Source organism: Periplaneta americana, chromosome 11 (genome assembly GCF_040183065.1).
Source record: "Periplaneta americana isolate PAMFEO1 chromosome 11, P.americana_PAMFEO1_priV1, whole genome shotgun sequence".
NCBI classification, from domain to species: domain Eukaryota; kingdom Metazoa; phylum Arthropoda; class Insecta; order Blattodea; family Blattidae; genus Periplaneta; species Periplaneta americana.
The window spans coordinates 161,708,664-161,731,207 of record NC_091127.1 but is presented as its reverse complement, the minus strand read 5'-3'; the positions used below and the strand labels follow the sequence as shown (position 1 = coordinate 161,731,207).

General features: G+C 34.5%; 1 protein-coding gene across 2 annotated transcripts in view; it reads left to right on the top strand.

Moving 5' to 3' along the window:
* LOC138709519 (dual specificity mitogen-activated protein kinase kinase 7-like) overlaps positions 1 to 22,544 on the top strand; it is a 94,435-nt gene that overhangs the window by 58,636 nt on the left and 13,255 nt on the right. Inside the window, exons 9-10 of one of the 2 annotated variants that reach the window (XM_069840343.1) lie at positions 17,270 to 17,830; positions 22,243 to 22,281. In XM_069840343.1, coding sequence (XP_069696444.1) covers positions 17,270 to 17,830; positions 22,243 to 22,276 — 595 coding nt within the window. In that variant the 3' untranslated portion in view covers positions 22,277 to 22,281. The remainder of the gene's footprint in view (positions 1 to 17,269; positions 17,831 to 22,242; positions 22,282 to 22,544) is intronic. The other variant, XM_069840342.1, reaches the window with a different exon arrangement.

Below are 22,544 nucleotides of genomic sequence, written 5' to 3'. Positions count from 1 at the left end.
GTCCTACTACGTGTCTTGTCTAGAGTTATGACAAAGCCCAAAATTGAGGTAGCGTAAACCCCAGCAATTACAGTTAATGTAACATGTGAGCATGAATTTTGTCTCAGATGGTGTAGATTGCATCACTGATGAAGTAACTCAAAAAGTTTTTTTTTACTTGGTTATTTAACGACGCTGTATCAATGCAGGGTTATTGAGCGTCATTGGAATTGGTGATAGCGAGATGGTATTTGGCGAGATGAGGCCGAGGATTCGCCATAGATTACCTGACATTCGCCTTACGGTTGGGGAAACCTCGGTAAAAACTCAGCCCAAGCAGGAATCGAACCCGCGCCCGAGCGCAACTTCAAATCGACAGGCAAGCACCTTAGCTGACTGAGCTACGTCAGTGGCTTCGAAATGTTTGGCTCTAATTTCCAAGAAAGTAATCAAAATAGTAACACATAAACAAAGTCAATTCGTAGGCGCCTGAGCTATTTCCAGTTTCTAGGCATACTAACGAATTCTTTTATTCAGCACCTTATGGACTGTTGAGCATGGGATGTTCAGCTTTCGTGACGCTCTACAAATTGACTTTGTCAGGCTTCTAGCAAAGGCCTCCCTGATCTCAGTCACCATTTCCTCAGACGTGCATTTCTTGCCTGAGCCAGACTGTTGGTTAACACTCACCGGGTTAGGAACTTACCAAACCACGCCTTAATTGTCTTTACGTCTGGTGACTTCCTTTCAGGGTATGTTAGTCTGAAATTCCCTTGGACCGTAGTCGGTGATTTCATTTCAGAGTACCACACCATGCACTGAGCTCTCTCTTGTGCTGTTGTCATCTTTGCTAATTATTCAACATATGTAACAAAAGAATAAAATAGAAAATACAAAACTTTTTGAGTTGCTTTACATGACACCGCAAACCGCAAATCTGTAGGACTAATACTTTCCTTAAAATTAGAATTTTAACAGAAGAAATACTGAAATCAGAAGTAAGCACTGAAATACTGAAACAATTGTCTTTAGAGACAATTAATATTAGGTACCCTCCACAAAACTGGCTTCATTTATACACCGACGGATCCTTGATCTCCAGAGAACAAGGTGCCGGTGCAGGTGTTACGTGCTGTCTCTTCTCACTTTATAGATCTCTTGGATATGGAACAACAAGCTTTGATAGAGAAATCATTGCAATAAGTGAATGTCTCAGGAATCTTCTATGGCACATCAATAAATTTAGGAATGCAGTTATATTGTCAGACTCCAAAGCAGCTATTCTATCAATAGTCTCTAAACACACACCTTCATCTCAAACAGCAGAAATAACTAAAATGCTCTCTCATTTAATATCACTCAATAAAAGAATTGTATTCCAATGGATACCATCCCATTGTGGAATCCTGGGAAACGAGAATTCGGATGCTTTAGCAAAGAAGGGCAGCACTGCTACTTACAGACCTGTTACTAAATCTACGTATTACTCTGTGAAAATATTTATTAAATATACATACTTAGACTTCAACAAACAAAATTTAATAACACAATCCCAAGGGAAAAAATGGAACTCTCTGCATCAAAATCCACAGTTAATTCCCGATTTACCACGAAAATCGTCTGTAGCTGCATTTAGATTGGCAACAGGCCATGATTGTTTGGCCAAACACCTGCATAGAATTGGAATATATCAGTCCCCTATCTGCCCATTGTGCAACTCAAACCAAGAAATGGATTCGGAACATCTCAAAATCTGTGCTTCAGTGGCTGGTCATGATTGATAATATCTTTGAAAAATATTGGAGTGCAAGAGGTCAAATGACTTCATTGTCAAATGCCTGGCATTAGAAAACAACAACAAAATTAGAATTTGAAATCGGGGACATTTCACATGGACACACTGTATTTACGCAAGAACCTGCATTCTTCTATGTAAAAACAAATGTAGTCTTAACATTTTTACTTAAAATTATTTAAAAGAATTAGTTGAAATATGGTAGATGTGTCCATGAAGCTTTTATAATAACGAGTTTTATATTTATTGTTTCTGGCCCACCACTGATTATGTTTCTAGCAAGAAATTTGGAATGCAATATTTTTGGTATGGTTTTTCCAAATTTCAGATTATAATTCGATATTCCATTGTGATTCAGTTTTTTTTTTTTATCTCTGTAAAATATTCTGAAATTTTCTGTATGGCAAATATGAATGATGTGTTTTGTTTTAATTGATTTTTTATACAATAATGTGAAGTTTAAAGAAGTAAGTGTAGTTTCATGGTTATGTAATGGAATGTGTCATTATTTATTCTTAGGGTTTGGTTCTACTCACAGGAAACGAAATTAATACTAATAATTTATATTAATTTTAACCTTGTTAAGTTAATTCAAATTATATTCCATTTATTACTTATTTCTGTATTGTATTCTGCTTGAAGTTTATTCTTTGGATTATTTCTTTTTAACATTTAATACTATTGATATTTTCTGTATGGTTCCATTTTCCTCATATCTGGTTTCATGTATCTAATGTCAGACTGTACACAAGTTGCTCTCAGAATTAAAAAAAAAAAAATATTTGAATATACATTATTACGTTACACTCTCGTACTTATTCTGAACTTTCTTGGATAAAATTATTACTTACATATGCTATTCTGAGATACTTTTCTGTAAACATCTACTTGTGTATAGTGGAAAATGTTACTGCTTGAATAGTCAGATAAAAAAATCTACTCAATAATTTATACATAATTTATTCTCATAATAAGGTGCCAAGAGTTTCTTTGGCATGACTATACAGATGTCAGTATTTGTGTTAATTTGGAGGTTCTGTGACTTTTACACAATGTAGGTCTAATAATAGTCTTTCTTTGGGTTAAATTTCTGTTTTATTTGAATGGTAGTTTGCATGCATAGGTTAATGTAAGCAATTACAGTTGTTCTTTGATTTTAATAATGTTTAAAATTTTGTTGCAACTTTTACACACAATCACTAATTTGCCATTCGATATAAAATATTTCTGTTGTCAATTTAAAGATTTCAGAGATAAGATCATGAACCCAACTTGAATTCTGATTGTGTAAAAATAAAATACGAGTGTAGTTCTCTTAAGATACCTATATCATATATTCAGTTTGTTATTATATAACATACAGTATATACCTATAAGTATAAAGAATCTGATTTACCTAAAGTTATTATCTTAAAATGAAATGTACTTAATGAATTACACATTAGCCTTATATTAAATTATATTCTGTGGCAAGCAGACTTCTAAATGTAGGTTTTAAATTCTTTCTTAAAATCGTTAGAAAGTGATATAGTAAAGGTGTTCAAATTAATGTCAGATGCTTACAAACATAATGGATTAAAGACAATATTGTGTCCTTGATGTAACAGGAATGTTTTACATTGACTGGCATGTTTTAATGTCTGTAGCTTATCTCTGAACAGCATAAAATGAGTGTCTTGACTATGTCTCATATTTTATCACAGTTGAAGTAGTTGGCTAACTCTACACATTAATTTCTTTTGGTTTAGTATACTTTAGGAAATATAATTATACTTTCATCAGTCCATCTCTACTGTGTATGTATGAGAGCCTGCAATGGAGAGTTTTACAAATAATGTTATGTCTGTTCTTATCATTGTGTTGCTAAATAACGAATTTTGAACATAGACAGAGGAATTATTTTGGTTTTACTTGTTGTATATTTGCAATGAATTACATAGTTCTTGTGCTTTTTCACCTTGGGTACTTTTATTTTTAACCGTAGTGCTGTTTAACTAATTTATAATCTTATAATTCTTTAAAATAATGTTCCTCAGTTATTCATTAATTATTTACTATTCCATTAAAGTATATTGAAGAAAGTTTGTGCATGTGATGTTCTTAATTCTGTTATATCAGGTAAGGAAATTGTTATAATGAAGTCAATTAGTTTTTTTATTTCTAAATAAAATTTCGGGATATATGTATAATACGAGAGTCATTTCATAAATAATGCACAGGTTGGCAGAACTGTGAAGTGGATGATGCAACGCCAATGAAAATTACGTCAGTTGCAGTTGAATGATTGAGAAAGAGCTAGAAATGGAACCTACATGTGTCTCGGGTACTGTAACAATTTAAGATCAAAGATCACATCTTTATGTGGCAAAACCTCACAGAAATCCACAGCGGAGCGGAGTTTGTGGTGAGCTTACAGTGGACCATAGTACAGTTTCTTGTTGGGCTACTCGTTTTCGTGTCAGCTTAGATGATGATGCAAGACTAAAGGTATGGTCACACATCGCTACTTTTGCAGCGATGCAGTACAAAAAACTGCGCAACTCTCGTACTGCGACGTGTGAATAACGGTGCAACCCGAAAAGTAGCGGCTGCCGAACCTGCTGCCCGCTACTTTTCCATGCTGCGCGCAGCTCAAAAGTAACGACGTGTGAACAGGGTTCTCAGGGTTGCAGCCGCAGCATTTTTGATATCGGTTTTGTTGAAACTTTTGCTGTGGTTGCGACCAGTGTTGCCACCCAAATGTGTCAATGATACTTTTATTGTTTGGATATATTTTAATGTTAAATGTGATGAAAATAAATTATTTGTAACAGTTATTAAATGCACAACACAGTCTGAGCATATTTTCTTACGACATAATTCACTTTTTTAATTTTCTGTAGCGTAGTTTCAAACAGGAGGGTTGCCAACATTGATTACGTGAATATGCTGTTGGTTATCATTTAAGTATATAGACGTTTTTAAAAGCTTTATAGTAAAAATAATGCCAATTTCTGAATACTAGTTAGGACAGAAAAGTAAATAATAGATAAGTAAGCTTTCGCATGAGTTTATTAATAATGCGAACATAACCACAAAATGTATATTGAGAAGTCAACACGGAGATGGAAACCTGCAGCATGACTGCGGCTGCAAAAGTAGCGCCTTGTGTGTGAACAGACTCGCAACCTCCAGTTGCAACTTTTGCTGCACTCGGGTTGCGAAGCACGAAAAGTAGCGTGCAGCGCGCTACTTTTGGCTTACGTGTGAACATGACACGCAACTTTTGCAGCTGCAATACAAAAGTTGCGCTGCAAAAGTAGCGACGTGTGACCGTACCTTAAGAAGGCCGAAAACATCAACACATGAACACAGTGTGAAACTTATGGCAGATGCTCTTCAAGAAGATCGTAGAGCAACGTGTGAGGGACTTTCAGAAGCTACAGGGATTTCACGAAATTCAGTATTCTGACGAAGAATTTGAAAATGAAAAATTTCTGTGCAATGGGTCCCTCACTGCTTGATTGCTGAATAGAAGCAGAAATGCCTGGACATTGCAGATTTGCTGATAGGACCATCATGAAAACGAGTAGCCCAATGAGAAATATATTACAATCCACTGTGAGTTCATCACAAACTCCACTCAAAGCACTGTGGAAGTGTGGATTTCTGTGGGGGGAAGGGTTTTACCACGTAAAGATTTGATCTTTGGTCTTCATATATATTATTTACTGTACCGAAGTACATATGATATTTCCATGCAGATATTCTGCGCCATCATATGATGAAACAGTAATGAAACAGAGAAAAATTCTCTCCGGCACCGGGATTTGAACCCGGGCTTTCAGCTCTATGGGCTTCTAGTGGCCGCCCTCTGCACTATGTCACTAGAGGGAACTCAAGAGTTGGAACTTAATCTGAGACGATTCTGTCTGACGCCGGGGTGGGTATCCAGTGTGGCTTAGTGGATAAAGCATCAGCTCGTAGAGTTGAAAGCCCGGGTTCAAATCCCGGCGCTGGAGAGAATTTTTCTCCGTTCCATTACTCTTTCATCGTATGATGGCGCAGAATATCTGCATGGAAATATCATATGTACTGCAGTACATTAAATAATATATATGATATGCGTAAATCACTTCGTGATTTAAGACAGCGCTTATTCCGTCGGATCCCGGCCAACTAGTCACTCATAACGAGTGCACCTCAGCACATGTGTGGACTTCAGTCCTACATTCATAGACATCTATGATGTAGTGCAGAGGGTGGCCACTAGAGGGAACCCAAGAGTTGGAACTTAATCTGAGACGATTCTGTCCGATGCCGGGGTGGGTATCCGGTGTGGCTTAGTGGATAAAGCATCAGCACTTAGAGCTGAAAGCCCGGGTTCAAATCCCTGTGCCGGAGAGAATTTTTCTCTGTTTCATTACTGTTTCATCGTTTGGTCTTCAATCGTCACAGTACCCAAGACACATGTAGGCTCCATTTCTAGCTCTCATTACCTAAACACAGAGTATGCTATGGACAGTATGAACACACGTGCTTCTTCCTCAATCCTTCAGCTGCAACTGAGATAATTTTCATTTGTGTTGCTTCATCCACTTCACAATTCTGTCAACTTGTGCACTATTTATGAAATGATCCTCGTATTGTAGCAGTCTGAAATATGGACAATTGTGAAAGAAGTACAAATCTTTTATTGCATTATGCATGATTCTAACACTATAAAAATAAAATAAATAGTGCAGTTAAAGCTCCTTTCTTACTTTAAATTTTACTTAGTAACAGTTTAGTGCTCAGTTTGTGTAGACATGTGTAATAAATTTGCTGGTTTTGATTCAATAGAATCACTTTAGTAGAAATTTTAGACAAAAGGCTTCATAGCATAGTTCAGAAATACTTATTTTCTTCCTCTTTCTTCTTCTTCTTCTTCTTCTTCTTCTTCTTCTTCTTCTTCTTCCTTTACTGCATCATCATCATCATTACCATTACCACCAAAACTATCACCACCACCATTCTTTTTGATTATTCCAAACTTCTCTTTTCTTTTGGCAGAAAGTTTTAGATTTTATTCGTTCTCTCAGAAATACTTTTTATCTGGAAGTATTTAAGATAAAGTCATTAGAATTAATTTCAATACCAAAACAAATTTTTGAAACTATTCAAAGTTTGAGCTGTTGCACAATGGACTTTTTTTAAATATATTTATGTTAAAATGCTAGAATATCATGCAGTAATATTAAGAAGTTTCAATTAAGGAACATCATTAAGAAATGCAATTGAGGAACACTATTTTGAAGAATTACTTATTTGGACATGTTTTATGAGTGTGATGATAAAATTTGCATGTTGATTGTGTCATCCCTACACTCCTTTCATTGAATTTACCACTACCATGAATGCTTGTTACCAATACTCTATGTCCTCTGCAAATTAACAAGACACCTTTTTCACATATTTTTTTCTGCCTTTTTCCCAGTTAAAACAAACTATACCATATTAGTTCATTTTTTATGTTACGAGTAAAAACAAAACCATATTTTGATATCATCATTTGGAGGAGGCAGTGTTTATAGTAAAGAAATTCATCTGTTTTGAACACGAAATCTTAAAGCACTTGAAAATTTATTATGATTGTAATTTTATGTTATATTTTTCAGTTTATTTATTACATTAAATATTTTGGTTTTGAAATCTGAAGAATTCAAGTCGCATCATGTTCACACTTGCTTATGTGTTAATTATGTAACTTTTTTAAAAAGAGACACATTTCTAAAACAGGAAGCTCTACTTACATGTGTTTAGTAATGTAAATGCATATGAGCATGACTTTACAAATAGTCGTGTTTTATATTCATTAAGATTATCTTCAAGATTAATTATATTGAGCATGGGTCACTCATGAGGATTACTATCTACTTTCATGATCAGTTTTATTGTACATGGGTCATTCATTAAGATATCTACTTTCATGATTAATTATATTGAACATGGGTCACTCATAAGGTTTGTTATCTACTTTCATGATTAATTTTATTGAACATGGGTCACTTAAGGATTGTTATCTACTTTCATGATTAATTATATTGAACATGGGTCACTCATAAAGTTTGTTATCTACTTTCATGATTAATTTTATTGAACACAGGTCATTCATTAAGATATCTACTTTCATGATTAATTATATTGAACACGGGTCACTCATAAGGTTTGTTATCTACTTTCATGATTAATTTTATTGAACATGGGTCATTCATTAAGATATCTACTTTCATGATTAATTATATTGAACACGGGTCATTCATTGAGATATCTACTTTCATGATTAATTATATTGAATATGGGTCACTCTTAAGGATTGTTATCTACTTTCATGATTAATTATATTGAATATGGGTCACTCTTAAGGATTGTTATCTACTTTCATGATTAATTTTATTGAACATGGGTCATTCATTAAGATATCTACTTTCATGATTAATTATATTTAACATGGGTCACTTAAGGATTGTTATCTACTTTCATGATTAATTATATTTAACATGGGTCACTCATAAGGATTGTTATCTACTTTCATGATTAATTTTATTGAACATGGGTCATTCATTAAGGTATCTACTTTCATGATTAATTATATTTAACATGGGTCACTTAAGGATTGTTATCTACTTTTATGATTAATTTTATTGAACATGGGTCATTCATTAAGGTATCTACTTTCATGATTAATTATACTGAACATGGGTCACTTAAGGATTGTTATCTACTTTCATGATTAATTATATTTAACATGGGTCACTCATAAGGATTGTTATCTACTTTCATGATTAATTTTATTGAACATGGGTCATTCATTAAGGTATCTACTTTCATGATTAATTATATTTAACATGGGTCACTTAAGGATTGTTATCTACTTTCATGATTAATTTTATTGAACATGGGTCATTCATTAAGGTATCTACTTTCATGATTAATTATATTTAACATGGGTCACTCATAAGGATTGTTATCTACTTTCATGATTAATTTTATTGAACAAGGGTCATTCATTAAGATATCTACTTTCATGATTAATTATACTGAACATGGGTTACTCACAAGGATTGTTATCCACTTTCATGATTAATTTTATTGAACATGGGTCATTCATTAAGATTATCTGCTTTCGTGATTAATTGTATTGAACATGGGTCATTCATTAAGATTATCTACTTTCATAATTAATTTTATTGAACATGGATTATTCATTAAGATTATCTACTTTTATGATTAATTATATTGAACATGGGTTACTCGTAAGGATTCTTATCTATTTTCAAGATTAATTTCATTGAACACGAGTCTGTTGCAAGAATTATTGTTTACTTTCAAGTTTTGAGCATTTAGGTCCGTTCCAACCCCATTGAGGATTTTGAACCAACACTAGACATTTACAAGCAACACGATTTTTTGTTCGTGTACTCAGAGTGGTAACAAGATCACTACATAAGACAAGGGACACACACTCAGTCCCTGTACAATGGGAATAAATCTCCCCTTTTCTTCTTGTTTAGTCAACTCTCCGAAGACAGGTTGGAACCTTGTAAGTGAGACCAATAAGGCAGCACGCATGAGGCAACTAAGCCAGGAGATAATGAGGTAGGATGGCCAGTTCCTTTCGCCTTCGCATACATTGCTGACTAGTAACATATTTCACTAATCAGACTTAAGATTTATACAAATAATTGTTCTTCCTCTGACACATATCGTCAAGTGAGATGTACTGCCTGATAATAAATGTACATATCAGCCAGAACCTTCCCTTCTGGGAATCAAATTAGGATCTGTTGGTCTCATAGTCAGCAACTTTACCATTTGAGGCATGAGGAAACAAGAGACACTTATTTCAGTATTAGTTCATAAAAATGATACAAATTTGGTATTTAAGAGTAAATTAATATATTCTGTTTATATTTAAAAATTTGTTAAAGTTCGTTAATTTTAAGGATGACATATTGGATTTTCTGAAGTCTGATTAGTAACATTACTAGTCAGCGATGTATGCGATGGAAGGGGTAAGGAACTGACCACCCTGTGCCATTATTTCCTGGCTTAGTTGTCTCCTAAGTGATGTCTTATTGGTGTCACTTATGCGATTCAAACCTGTCTTCGGATACTGGATTTCTTAATGTGGGGACGAAAATTTTAATGTGAATCCACAGAAATGAATCAAATCCAATACTACTGAATAAATTGTTATTATTCAGACTTGTTTAAATGTTGCAAACTTAAGTCATTTCTAAGGGCTCTGTATATGGATGCTGGTTTTATAATGTTCCAAATCTTCTGACAGCTTTACAGTTTCTGTCTGTCGCTGGATCTTTGGGCACATTTATTTCCTTTATTCTTATTGATCCCTTCTCTCCTGATCTTCTGGAGTCCATCCTGATTACATCTCTATGGTGTGCACATTGAAACTTATTTTGGTGTTAGGCTATCATTCTTCCTTTGTAATTCGCCTGACTATATTTCAGTTGCTAGTTTTTTTTATCTCTCTTATCATAGTTATATTTCAAGGCTTTTGATTTGCTTTTTTTTCACATTACCTTTTTTTCCTCCCAATGTTGAGGACTTCACCCATTGCCTCAGTTCCCATTGTGAACGTCCGGGGCTTCATATCGGAATATTCCTTCTCCTAAATGAATTGCTTTCTGTGAGCTTCTTACTTAATTAAAGGACTTAATTTTTTTGTGCATGATGATTTTGGTATTAGTGCATCAATTTGCTTAATATTCAATTTTCAAGAATAAAATAGCAGGATGTAGATGGGTTTAGAAGTTTTAAAAATTGTTACACCATAGAATTTAGTGTAAGTAAAGAAAAAATCTTCGTATACATTTAACAGAAGTAAAATAAGCACTTCAAAGATATGGTTGGAATGTTACAGACAAGGACAAAAATTGATTTTTTTCCTTTTCTTTGTCTTTTCTTTATGCTTCACTCTTATCCTATTTCAAGTTTGTAAAACCGGAAAGAAAAGATGATATGTATTTTCATAAACAGAAAATTGTTTTGAATATATAAAAAAATGAGATACATGCATTATAATATTGGTCTGACATGTTACTGAATACACCTAAATAGGTGAAAGTAATGATGTTCAAAATGCATCTTATATATATTCATACACTAGATTTTTTATAAATGTTATAATATTATAAACAACACTATACTTATATACTGCTGCATAATTGACAGTTATTAATTTTAAAAAGATATTGTTTACAGTGTTTCTATGTCCACTCCTTATCCAAGGCCTTTCTTTATATCCAGGCTTATGCAGCTGAAATGGTCTGCATATTTTGAACCTGAGTGTATGTTTTCAATAATTGTTCAATTTCAAATTACCAATCGCATTTCCATTGATCATATTTTATATAAAATAGTTTTAATTCTTACACTAGTTCACTGTACAGTGAGTCTCTAGTTGCACAGTGACTAACACGTACTGCCTTGGCTGAAGCAGGCATTCTTTCCTGTTTTAATCAGTCCCATAATCATGAGAAGAAAAAACAGACATTTTATATATTTGGTCTTGGATAAGCTTCGGGCTTCTACCGCGTTGTCTTGGTGTTGGTGGCTGACGTTTCGACTGCTGTGTTGTGGTCATCTTCAGAGCAGTTGTTGGATAAAGAAATAGTCTGCAAGCTCATATATATATATATATATATATATATATATATATATATATATATATATATATAGTAGTCTCAATGGGGGGAGTACTTTCGGTGATAGGTCGCCCTGGCATCTGATTGGTCCTTCGTTGTCCAATCCGGTTGAGGTCTGTATGAAGGATAGTATTCATATTAAATACTGGCCCTCGTAAGGTTTCTTTGACCAGTCTTCTGTATAAGTTGTCTTCTTTATCTATTATCTTGATATTGTCGAATTCGATGGCGATGCCTGAATCTGCTGAGTGTAAGCCTTCCACATCAAACTACATCCCAACAACATCAACAAGGACGCGGTGCCCCCCTTCATCCGGACATCGGGCACAGTATCAAGGTCACTCTTCCGGACCTTATGAGGGCCAGTATTTAATATGAATACTCCCCTCCATACAAACCTCAACCGGATTGGACAACGAAGGACCAATCAGATGCCAGGACGACCTATCATCGAAAGTACTCCCCCCCATTGAGACTACTATATATATATATATATATATATATATGAGCTCGCAGACTATTTCCTTATCCAACTGCTCTGAAGATGACCACAACACAGCGGTCGAAACGTCAGCCACCAACACCAAGACAACGCTGTAGAAGCCCTGAAGTTTATCCACAGACCATGTATACCAGCCGCAGAAGCCTATGCGAACATCTTATATATTTACTTTTGTTTTTATTCATAAGATGCTAGAAATGCTCTCTATCTTCTACAATGCATAACTGCGATCTCCAGAACAAATTTTCATTCACACATTTCATCCTGATTTTTGTTGTAATTTTTATTGTAGATCAGATGGTGTTGGTGGATTATTTGTATACACTTTAGATTTGATGTAACCCTAAAGAAAATAATCGCAGGGGAGTGAGATCAGGCGATCCTTGTGCAATTCTTGTAAGGACCTACCTGTGACAAGAGCAGGTGCTGAGTCCCACTGAAACCAGGTGAACTGTCACCCCAACAAAATATATTAAATATTAAATAAAATAATCAAACAAAATAAATAAATAATATATATATATATATATATAAACGGAATTATATGTGAGTCAAATTCCACTTTTGCAAAATCTGAATATTCATAACTTCAATATCATTGATGTCCAATAATTTCCTCTTTCAATTGCGAAATAAATCCAGGTAATAAAATTTGATTCGTGTAGACATCACTGTAAAGTTTGGTGGAAGAACACGATCCCAATAATTCTGTTCACATTTGTGGCACACCAGACGCCCACTTTTTGTGGATAAAGAGGGATAAATGTAGATATCCGAACTCCAAGTGAAACCGGGCTTCATCAGAAAAGAATACTAAATTTGGGTTTATTTCGCCATCACATACAGACTGGAGAAACCAGTTACAAAAATTAACTCTTGAAGCTGAATTATATTCATTTAATGTATGGATTATTTGTATTTTGCATGGATGCGAGTGAAGTTTCTTGGCTGCTCATGCTGCTGCAATTTGGATACCTCGGTTTCTTGGGCTAGTTGTTTTAAAAGATTTTCGCAAAGATTGTTCAAGCCTGGCACCTATTTCACTTAATTTCTCTTCAGTGAGAATTTGATGCATACCAGATTTTCTTTTATTCAGAATGGAGCCTGTTTCTTCAAACTTTCTCACTAATCTACGGTTTGTGGTTCTGTGAAGAACGTTTTCACCTGAGAACTCAAGTTGAAACAAGCTACAGCACTTTCATATGTAGCTTTATCTGCAATACTTCTTCACAACAAATACTCATTGCTATAAACTGTACATATTCACATCATAATACGACTGTGACCGAACACCAGCTTTTATTTATAGTTGCTTTAACTTTGAAGTCATTTCACCACAGTATAAGTATTAATACAGTCTGGAAACTTGGCCATATTTCCTGCCAGATGGACATGCATGCACGTACAGCTAACGATCCAAGCAGCAGATAAGTAAAACACTACTGAAAAAGTCCGCTGTTTATAATTATGTTATGGTGATGATACAGTAGCGTGCAAATTAATCCGAACAACGTAATTACTTATGAAAAAACACTCAAACGGGTTAAAAAAAGGATCTAAGACATACCTCAGTAATCTATGTGGCCTCCCTTGTTCCTAATAACAGCTCTGAGACCATTTGTCATGGATTCCACTAATTTCCCACAAATATTCTTCATTTCTTCATCGCGAAACCATACACCAATGAGGGCAGAAATCATCTTCCCCTTTGTAGAACAATCCATTTTTTGCATTCTTCTTTTCCAAATTGACCACAAGTTCTCAATGGGGTTGATGTCGGGTGAGTTGCCTGGCCAGGGGAGTACCTGAATATTCTTCTTGTTGAAGAATTCTGTAGTTTTTCGAGACGTATGGCATGGTGCCAGGTCTTGTTGGAATACACCTCTGCCATCCGGAAATGATTTTTACAGCTGGGGTACGATTCTGGTTTCCAATAAGTGAATATATTTGTCAGAATTCATCATTCCCTTGATAGGTATTAATGCTCCAGGCCCTTCATGTGTAAAACAACCCCAAAACATTACTTTAGGGGGGTATTTGGGTGCTTGTTGGAGATGAGCTGCTGTTACTTTTTCGGATCCTTTCCGTACGTAAGAAACACGGTGGCCGTGGACCTCGAAATGAGACTCATCGGAAAAAAGTACATTCTTCCAGTCATTCACTGTCCAGTGTTGATGTAATTTTGCCCACATTAAGCGTTTTTTGCACATAACAGGGGTTAGCAGTTACTTCTTAATAGGCTTACGAGCCCTTCGTCCAGCTTCCAAAAGCCTACGCCGCACTGTTGTGACGTGAATATTCGCCCCAGTGGTAGCCATTAACTCGCGGGTTAAGTCGACAGAAGTTAGTGTAGGATTTAATTTACTTTTCCTGACAATTAAACGATCATCTGCAGGTGAAGTCTTCCTTTTCCGGCCACAGTTTCCTTTTTTCTGGGGTGTGATGGATCCAGTCTCCCTGTATCGTTTTATGATCGAATTAACAGTAGCCAAACCGATGTGACATTCTGCAGCAATTTGCCTTTGTGTCATAGAAGAATGCTCTGCTAATGTTATAATTTTAGGCTGTTTTCGTGGAGTTGTATCCATTTGTGAAGACGACAGAATGTACACAGGATTGCAGTATTAAGTCTTCAACACAACTGAAATGCTTATAAGTACAAAACGACAGGCAAAATGTCACATTATAAAAAAAATAATGACAGACCTTCAAGAATGGAATTACACGTACTACAGATGTCAATTAAAGCGGTATGAGCAGCTGTGAGGCCAACAATAACAGAAAATGTAAAAATATGTCGTGTTCGGATTAATTTGCACGCTACTGTATAGAAGCAAAAGATTTATTGGAAGAATTAGGGTTTCGAAAGGACCCTATTATTCAGCTGTAAATTGCAGCAACAATGAAATATGAAACCCAAAATTGCGTTTTTTTTCACTTCCCCAAAGATCCTGAAAAATTTATATGTACAGTGTAGACCTACTGGTTTATGCGTAGCATGTATTCTTAACGCAGTTATGTTTCGGGTTTTTACCTTTTAATTTCGCTTAATATTCATGTTAAATTCTGTTGTAATGATTTCAGATGTAAAAAAAATGGTTTATAAATAGTTGGCGAAAGGACCTATTTGAGTGCAAATTGCCGTGTATACGCAGAACACTTTGAGAACAACCAGTTTATGAATTCCAATAAGAACTCATTAGTTAAAACTGCTGTACCTGAACAAAGTGGCTCAAACAGTAATGTTCAAGATTCGCATTTGAGAGATTCCATAGCCAATCTGACTGGAGTTTTTCGTGGTTTCCTTCAGTCACAAAGGCAAATGCTGGATTGAAAATTTGCATACCATGATTCATCACTGCTGATGAATGCTTTCTGCCTGTTTTCAATTTCAGAAAATAGCAGACTCAAGCTATATTTCGGTATACTGAACACAGATTTCTTTTTCATTATTTAAATGGGTAATAGTTTAATGTGAAAATTTGAAATGTCAAGATGGCTTGCTAATTACACGAACTTGCGCATATATAACATATATGCACGAACACACTCATATACACTAATTTAAAAAGGTACTCAAGCACCTACATGCATATACGAGTATATATACATCAAGAAATTCTCCACCCCTCTCCTGCCTAATTCCAGTGCAAATAAACCTGTTAAAAAGTAGTTTTATTGCAATCCAGAAAAGGTCCGTTTTTGGTAATTACTATATAGAAACTAACACATAGATATTGAAAAATATAGTTTTATTATTAAATTTATGAAACATTTGAAATTATTTGACCTGTATTTGTATCAGTTTCAAAATTCATGCAATAAGTTTGTACATCCCAGAATAAGTGCTGAAACTAAGACACTAATTCATTATAATTTGCGAAGTATTATTATAAATTTATTTGCAATTATTGGTGAAATCAAAATATACATAAATTCAATCATTATCTTGAAAAACTTTGTGGTGAATGTAGCGACTTATAATTAAATTGCTATTAATATAGTTTCCTGATTCTTTCTTTTAAGCTATACAAGTTAACATAAACAAGTTTTATTACGTGGCATACTATTCTAAGAAGGAAAGTCTGTATTTATTTTAATTTTTTTTTGTTGCTTTCTTGTCCTATATGTTACTTACTTTCATTTATTGTGACATTAATGAGAAAGCAATAATTATTTATTATAGGTGTTAGAATAGCTGTATTTGAGACAGTTCAAACAGTGATCTTCAGTTTGTTTATAAATTTACAGAAACAGTGTTTACCTTGCTAGATAGTCCTGTAGTAGTTGTATGATTCCCTCCTTAAATTATCCTTTTTACAATGCCATTTCTTTCATCCTATATTTGCATTGTTATCTGACATTAAAAAACTAAGAACTTCATTAAGTTACGGATACCTATAGTGTATCTTTCATTTTCATTTAAAGAATCTGTAATTATTGTAAAAACAATGTTTTTGTTTAAAATATTCTTCTAGGTAAACCCTAACGAATATTATGAGAAATTTCAAAGTTACAAGTTCAAAACCTTGGATTGACTCCATGTCTTTACTTTGTGCTCCAATAAGGGAACAGATTGGAATTGCAGCCACCAATGTAAGATTTGTTTGAATTTTGAATTATAGCATTAAACACATTTATTTTACAACCATTAAGTTGAATCTAAATGGCTTCTAGGTTTGACTTCATCATACTAGATCTCATTACTCATGATTTCGAGCCGGGATTCTAAATCTGTCACAGAGTTCTAAACCTGAGTAGAATTTGGAAATAAAATGTGAATTGAAAGGATGATCTTCCACTATTCAAATATTTACATATTTATTTTTAATGTTTCCTTTCTTCTCTTATTAACGACACAACAGATGTACGCGAGAAATCGTCGTTTATAGATCGCAGATATCTGAAATATCCTATTTGAAGAACGGTTGTAATTAAGTTATGTAGTGCTGCATGATGTTAGTAGTAACACTAGATTCTAACATTCGTATGTTTGTGTAGTCAATAAATAATATTGGTATATAATCAAGTTTTCAGCTGTAATTAAATAATATACTGTTTTCATTTCATAACTTCTTTATTTCTTCTGGTAGTAGCACTGTTTATTCTGTTTCTTTTGGGCTTTCATTTTGAGTTAGGCATTTGTTTCGATTAACCCTCATGTCCATTGTAATTTATTAATACATGTATATTAAAATTATCGGTGTGCTTATCTTTCTGCTGATACAGTTTGCAGCTAACATTTTATTTTCATTGCTATTGTGAGGCAGGTTCAAGGGGACAAATTTCTCTTCTCATTGCCAGGAGCGGGTTTCTTGGTTCACCTATACCAGGCCGGAAACGTTTTCCTTCAGATCCACAGTACCTCTACCACCTTGGCAACACCAGCCCTCTAGTCCTTCAGAGGTTCTATCACCAACAGAACCAACATTTACATCACCAAAACAATCACCATCACCACCATCATCACCATCATCATTTAAACAGTTATCCAAATCAACCATCATTACCCCACCAGTCATCCATAGACAGCAACGAAACTCAGAAACAGGACGACTCTAGTGGCGTCGTGAAGAAACGCTTTGCCTCGTACATTAAGTTCCACCTGGGCGGAGGAGATTCTCGCAGTAGGAATCTTCCACCCCCTCGTCCTCTGCGACATGCATCACCCGGTCCTCCATCCCACTATCCACCCCCCAGTCAAAGTCCAGATCCTCCACCACGGCACAACAGGGGCTCGTCTACCCCTGCAGATTCTGGCACTCCTGGAGCTGGCTCATCACCTCTTCTGGTAAGGCGGAGCTTCCTTGATGTTTCACCTGTAAGAAGAGGGTTTGTCGAAGGCTCACCATCTCTCTCTAGAAGGTAAGTTGTTTTGTTTTCAAACTCTAGAGACTGAAGTCCTTATCATGTGAAGGATGTAAAGATGTAGTCTTTTATCCACGGAAAACTATTACAGTAAGGGTACCAGATTTTTTCACAATTTCTGGGGACAGATATCGATATATTAAAAAGCTACTTTTAACATTTCTGTTGAGTTGCAATTCACTTATATTGTTTTTGTACACTTTAAAGAATTGAAATACTCTATTTACACACTAAAATATTCATTCTACTTAATTACTACTAAAATTACTGGTATTTACAGAATAATGAATTACTTTAACCAGGTCTTGTCTATATTATTTCAATGTACTGAAGTACATGTGATATTTCCATGCAGATATTCTGCGTCATCATATGATGAAAGAGTAATGGAACGGAGAAAAATTCTCTCCGGCACCGGGACTTGAACCCGGGTTTTCAGCTCTACGTGGTGATGCTTTATCCACTAAGCCACATCGGATACAACCCCGGCGCCGAACAGAATCGTCTCTGATTGAGTTCCAACTCTTGGGTTCCCTCTAGTGGCCGCCCTCTGCACTACGTCATAGATGTCTATGAACATAGGACCGAAGTCCACACATGTGCTGAGGTGCACTCGTTATGAGTGACTAGTTGGCCGGGATCCGACGGAATAAGGGCCGTCTTAAATCACTTCGTGATTTACGCATATCATATATATTATTTCAATGTACCGAAGTACATATGATATTTCCATGCAGATATTCTGCGTCATATGATGAAAGAGTAATGGAATGGAGAAAAATTCTCTCCGGCGCCGGGACTTGAACCTGGGTTTTCAGCTCTACGTGCTGATGCTTTATCCACTAAGCCACACCGGATACAACCTTGTCTAGATTTCCAATTTTGCAGCAAATTTCTGCCAGAACAGTTTGAACATTGAACTTTAAAAAATGGTATATTTAGATTTCAGTATTTTTTTTACCCATAATCGTTTTACTTCTCTAATTTTTGCTGTCACTGTAATAAAATCTACATCGACATAAGGCGTAGTCCTCTTATACCTCCTTCAATATAATCCCTCTGCTTGGTGCTATGACACATTTGAATTACTATAACAATGCTATCTTTAATAGCTATACAGACGTGGACAGATTATTAGCAAAATTGAAGATTTTTATTATATATTTTTACAAAATATGATTCTTCAATTCAGACTGCAGCTGACATTTTTGCGTATTTCCAAATTATTAGCAAAACTGAAGATTTGTATTGTATATTTTTAGAAAATTTGACTCTTCAATTTGGACTACATTTGATATTTTTGCACATTTACAAATTATTAGCAAAACTGAAGATTTTTACTATATATATTTACCAAATTCGACTCTTCAATTTGGACTACAGTTCACATTTTGGATATTTCCAAATAATTAGCAAAACTGAAGATTTTTATTTTATATTTTGACAAAATTTGACTCTTCAATTTAGACTGCAGTTGACATTTTTGTATATTTACAAATTTTTAGCAAAATTAAAGATTTTTATTATATATTCTTACAAAAATTGGCTCTTCAATTTAAACTACAGTTGACATTTTTGCATTTTTCTGTCTACTATAATGATAGAAATATGAAAAATTGTCAACTGTAGTGTAAATTGAAAAGTCAAATTTTGTAAACAGAATTATCATAAAAATCGTCAATTTTGTTAATAATTTGTCCACGTCTGTAGAGAGACATTCCACCTAATACCGACCTTGTAATAAAATGAAGCTGACACAATATGAAATTGAACTTGTGGTGAAACATATTGAAAAGGTCGTTTTGTCAGTTCTGTAGTGCAGATGTTAAATATTGTGCATTGTCGATTTTAAACTCATTTTAAGAACGGTATTCACCTTTTCGTTATTTTGAGTTATGACTTTATTGTGAAACGTTCTTTTAACGTTTTGTGCATTTGACAGTTCATATTTTTAATATAAATTTCTTGTGTAAGTGTAATAATGACACAAGCATTTTTTATTATACAAGATTAAACAGAAATTAAAATTTATTAAAAATTGAATGACTGTGAAAAAATTATTTTTTAAAAGATTTTATAAGGATATTCATGAATATGTTCTATTAGAAGAATATAGTATAATATTAATAAATATACCGTAACATAATAATAATAATAATAATAATAATAATAATAATAATAATAATAGTAAAAGACAGAATTTAAAATACTGGTAAAAAAAAAAAAAAAAGAAGAATTAATAATGACGTACCTTCTCCTTGAAAAAATTCTGCATACCTATGCCACTTGACAGCAAGCATGACTCGAACAGTTTCTAAACTCATTCTGCATTTTTAAGATGTCCACATCATGTACACTGAAGGAAAAAACTCTCTCCACTGAACCATTATTTTCAGGAGAGACAGAGATAGTTCAGTCAACTTCTGGAGTTGTGTACAGAGAATAATTTTCTCAGAGAAAATGAAAAAAATTTCACTTCAATTTGTGCAAGAATGAGCATTTTCTTCATTTCACTTTGCTATTTTCTCTGAAGTCACATATTTCTTCAAGCAAGAAATTTCATCAAATAAATTATTTCATGATTCCCGGTCGGGGCAAGTTACCTGGGTGAGGTTTTTCAACCCAATACGAGGAAATGCTGGGTAACTTTCGGTCCTGGACCCCGGACTCATTTCACCGGCATTATCACTTTTACCTCATTCAGACGCTAAATAACCTAAGATGTTGATAAAGCGTCGTAAAATAACCTACTAAAACATTCAACTTCAAAATAATGAAGCTGTAGTTAATTTTATAAAACTCTCTTAGTAATGAACTGCATTGTGATATTGGCAATTTTGTGATGAATTTCATTTACAGGCAGTTATCATATATATTTCAAAATAAATCCTAATGGCAGGGTCCTTAACTTCTCATTATTCACCTCGACTCTGTGAGCAGCTCATAGATGCTGAGAAATGTAGATCACTATAAATACATTTATTTCAATGTAGCTTCTATCATTGGAAAACTTTTGTGTCTTATGCAGAATGATTCATGTGCCCTTTTTTATTTTTATGCAACCCAGTATTTTAAAGCATGCCTTTGAAATTGCGGTACATGCTTCTAGAAGATTTCAGATCAAGGTTAGATATAAAACTTGTATATTCTTAGGGAGAATCATCTGTTAAAAATAGGCAACTGTGTCATTGGGTGATCAAGGATTCGAAGTTCCTGAAATAGTGTAGAGTAATGTAGAATCAATGACAAAGAAATTTGTGGAACATTCTGTGGTTCCCATATTAAAATAACATGCATGGTCTGAGATTCGTACCCACAACCTTAGTATTATTGGCTGCACTCTATAACCAATTGTGTTACGTACAAATTTCTTGAGAGGATTCCTGTGAGGGGAGTATGGTCCTTGCGGGATAAGAGGAGATGGTAAGCTAGTAACTCAGCATCTCTGAAAGAGGGCTGGGACAAACAAGGCTCGGTCATTGGCTGGCCAGTTCCATATTGGTGGTTGATTGCAAGAGTGGGGGAAAAATTCGCATTCCCTGCTCGTATCCTCTCCAGAAATGGAAACAGTAGTGTATCAGGCACATTATTGCCATCTGTATGCAGTTATATTGTCAGACTCCAAAGCAGCTATTCTATCAATCGTCTCTAAACACACACCTTCATGTCAAACAGCAGAAATAACTAAAATGCTCTCTCAATTAATATCACTCAATAAAAGAATTGTATTCCAATGGATACCATCCCACTGTGGAATCCTGGGAAACGAGAATGTGGATGCTTTAGCAAAGAAGGGCAGCGCTGCTACTTACAGACCTGTTACTAAATCTACGTATTACTCTGTGAAGAGATTTTTTAAATCTACATACTTAGCCTTCAACAAACAAAATTTGATAACACAATCCCAAGGGAAAAAATGGAACTCTCTGCATCATAATCTACAGTTAATTCCCGATTTACCACGAAAATCGTCTGTAGCTGCATTTAGATTGGCAACAGGCCATGATTGTTTGGCTAAACACCTGCATAGAATTGGAATATATCAGTCCCCTAACTGCCCATTGTGCAACTCAAACCAAGAAATGGATTCGGAACACCTCAAAATCTGTGCTTCATTGGCTGGTCATGATAATATCTTTGAAAAATATTGGAGTGCAAGAGATCAAATGACTTTATTGCCAAACGCCTGGCATTAGAAAACAACAACATTTCAGATATAATTATATGTACTTTGTTTATGGAATAATTTAAAAAATGCCAGATTTCATATAGCTTCGTATAAAGAAGGCTCAGATTACTTTATTAATCTTATTTGTATAATATATGTAAAGTATATTATATATGTGTTATATTCTTATACATATTTGTGTGTGAAGAAGTGTGTTTCATACAGTACTCTTTTATTACAGTGCACAACAGAATTTTTCCTTACCTGCAAAGTAAATAAGGTTTGTAAATATATTTTGATGTATCTGTGATCACAGTGAATGAAAAATAATAGGTTTGTTTGCAATTAATCTTTCTGTAACTGTGCACCTAACAATTTGACGTGCTGATAAATCCTAACCTTGTAAGGAAATACAGTAGCGTGCAAATTAATCCGAACAATGTAATTACTTATGCAAAGACACTCAAATGGGATAAAAAAAAGGATCTAAGACATACCTCAGTAATCTATGTGGCCTCCCTTGTTCCTAGTAACAGCTCTGAA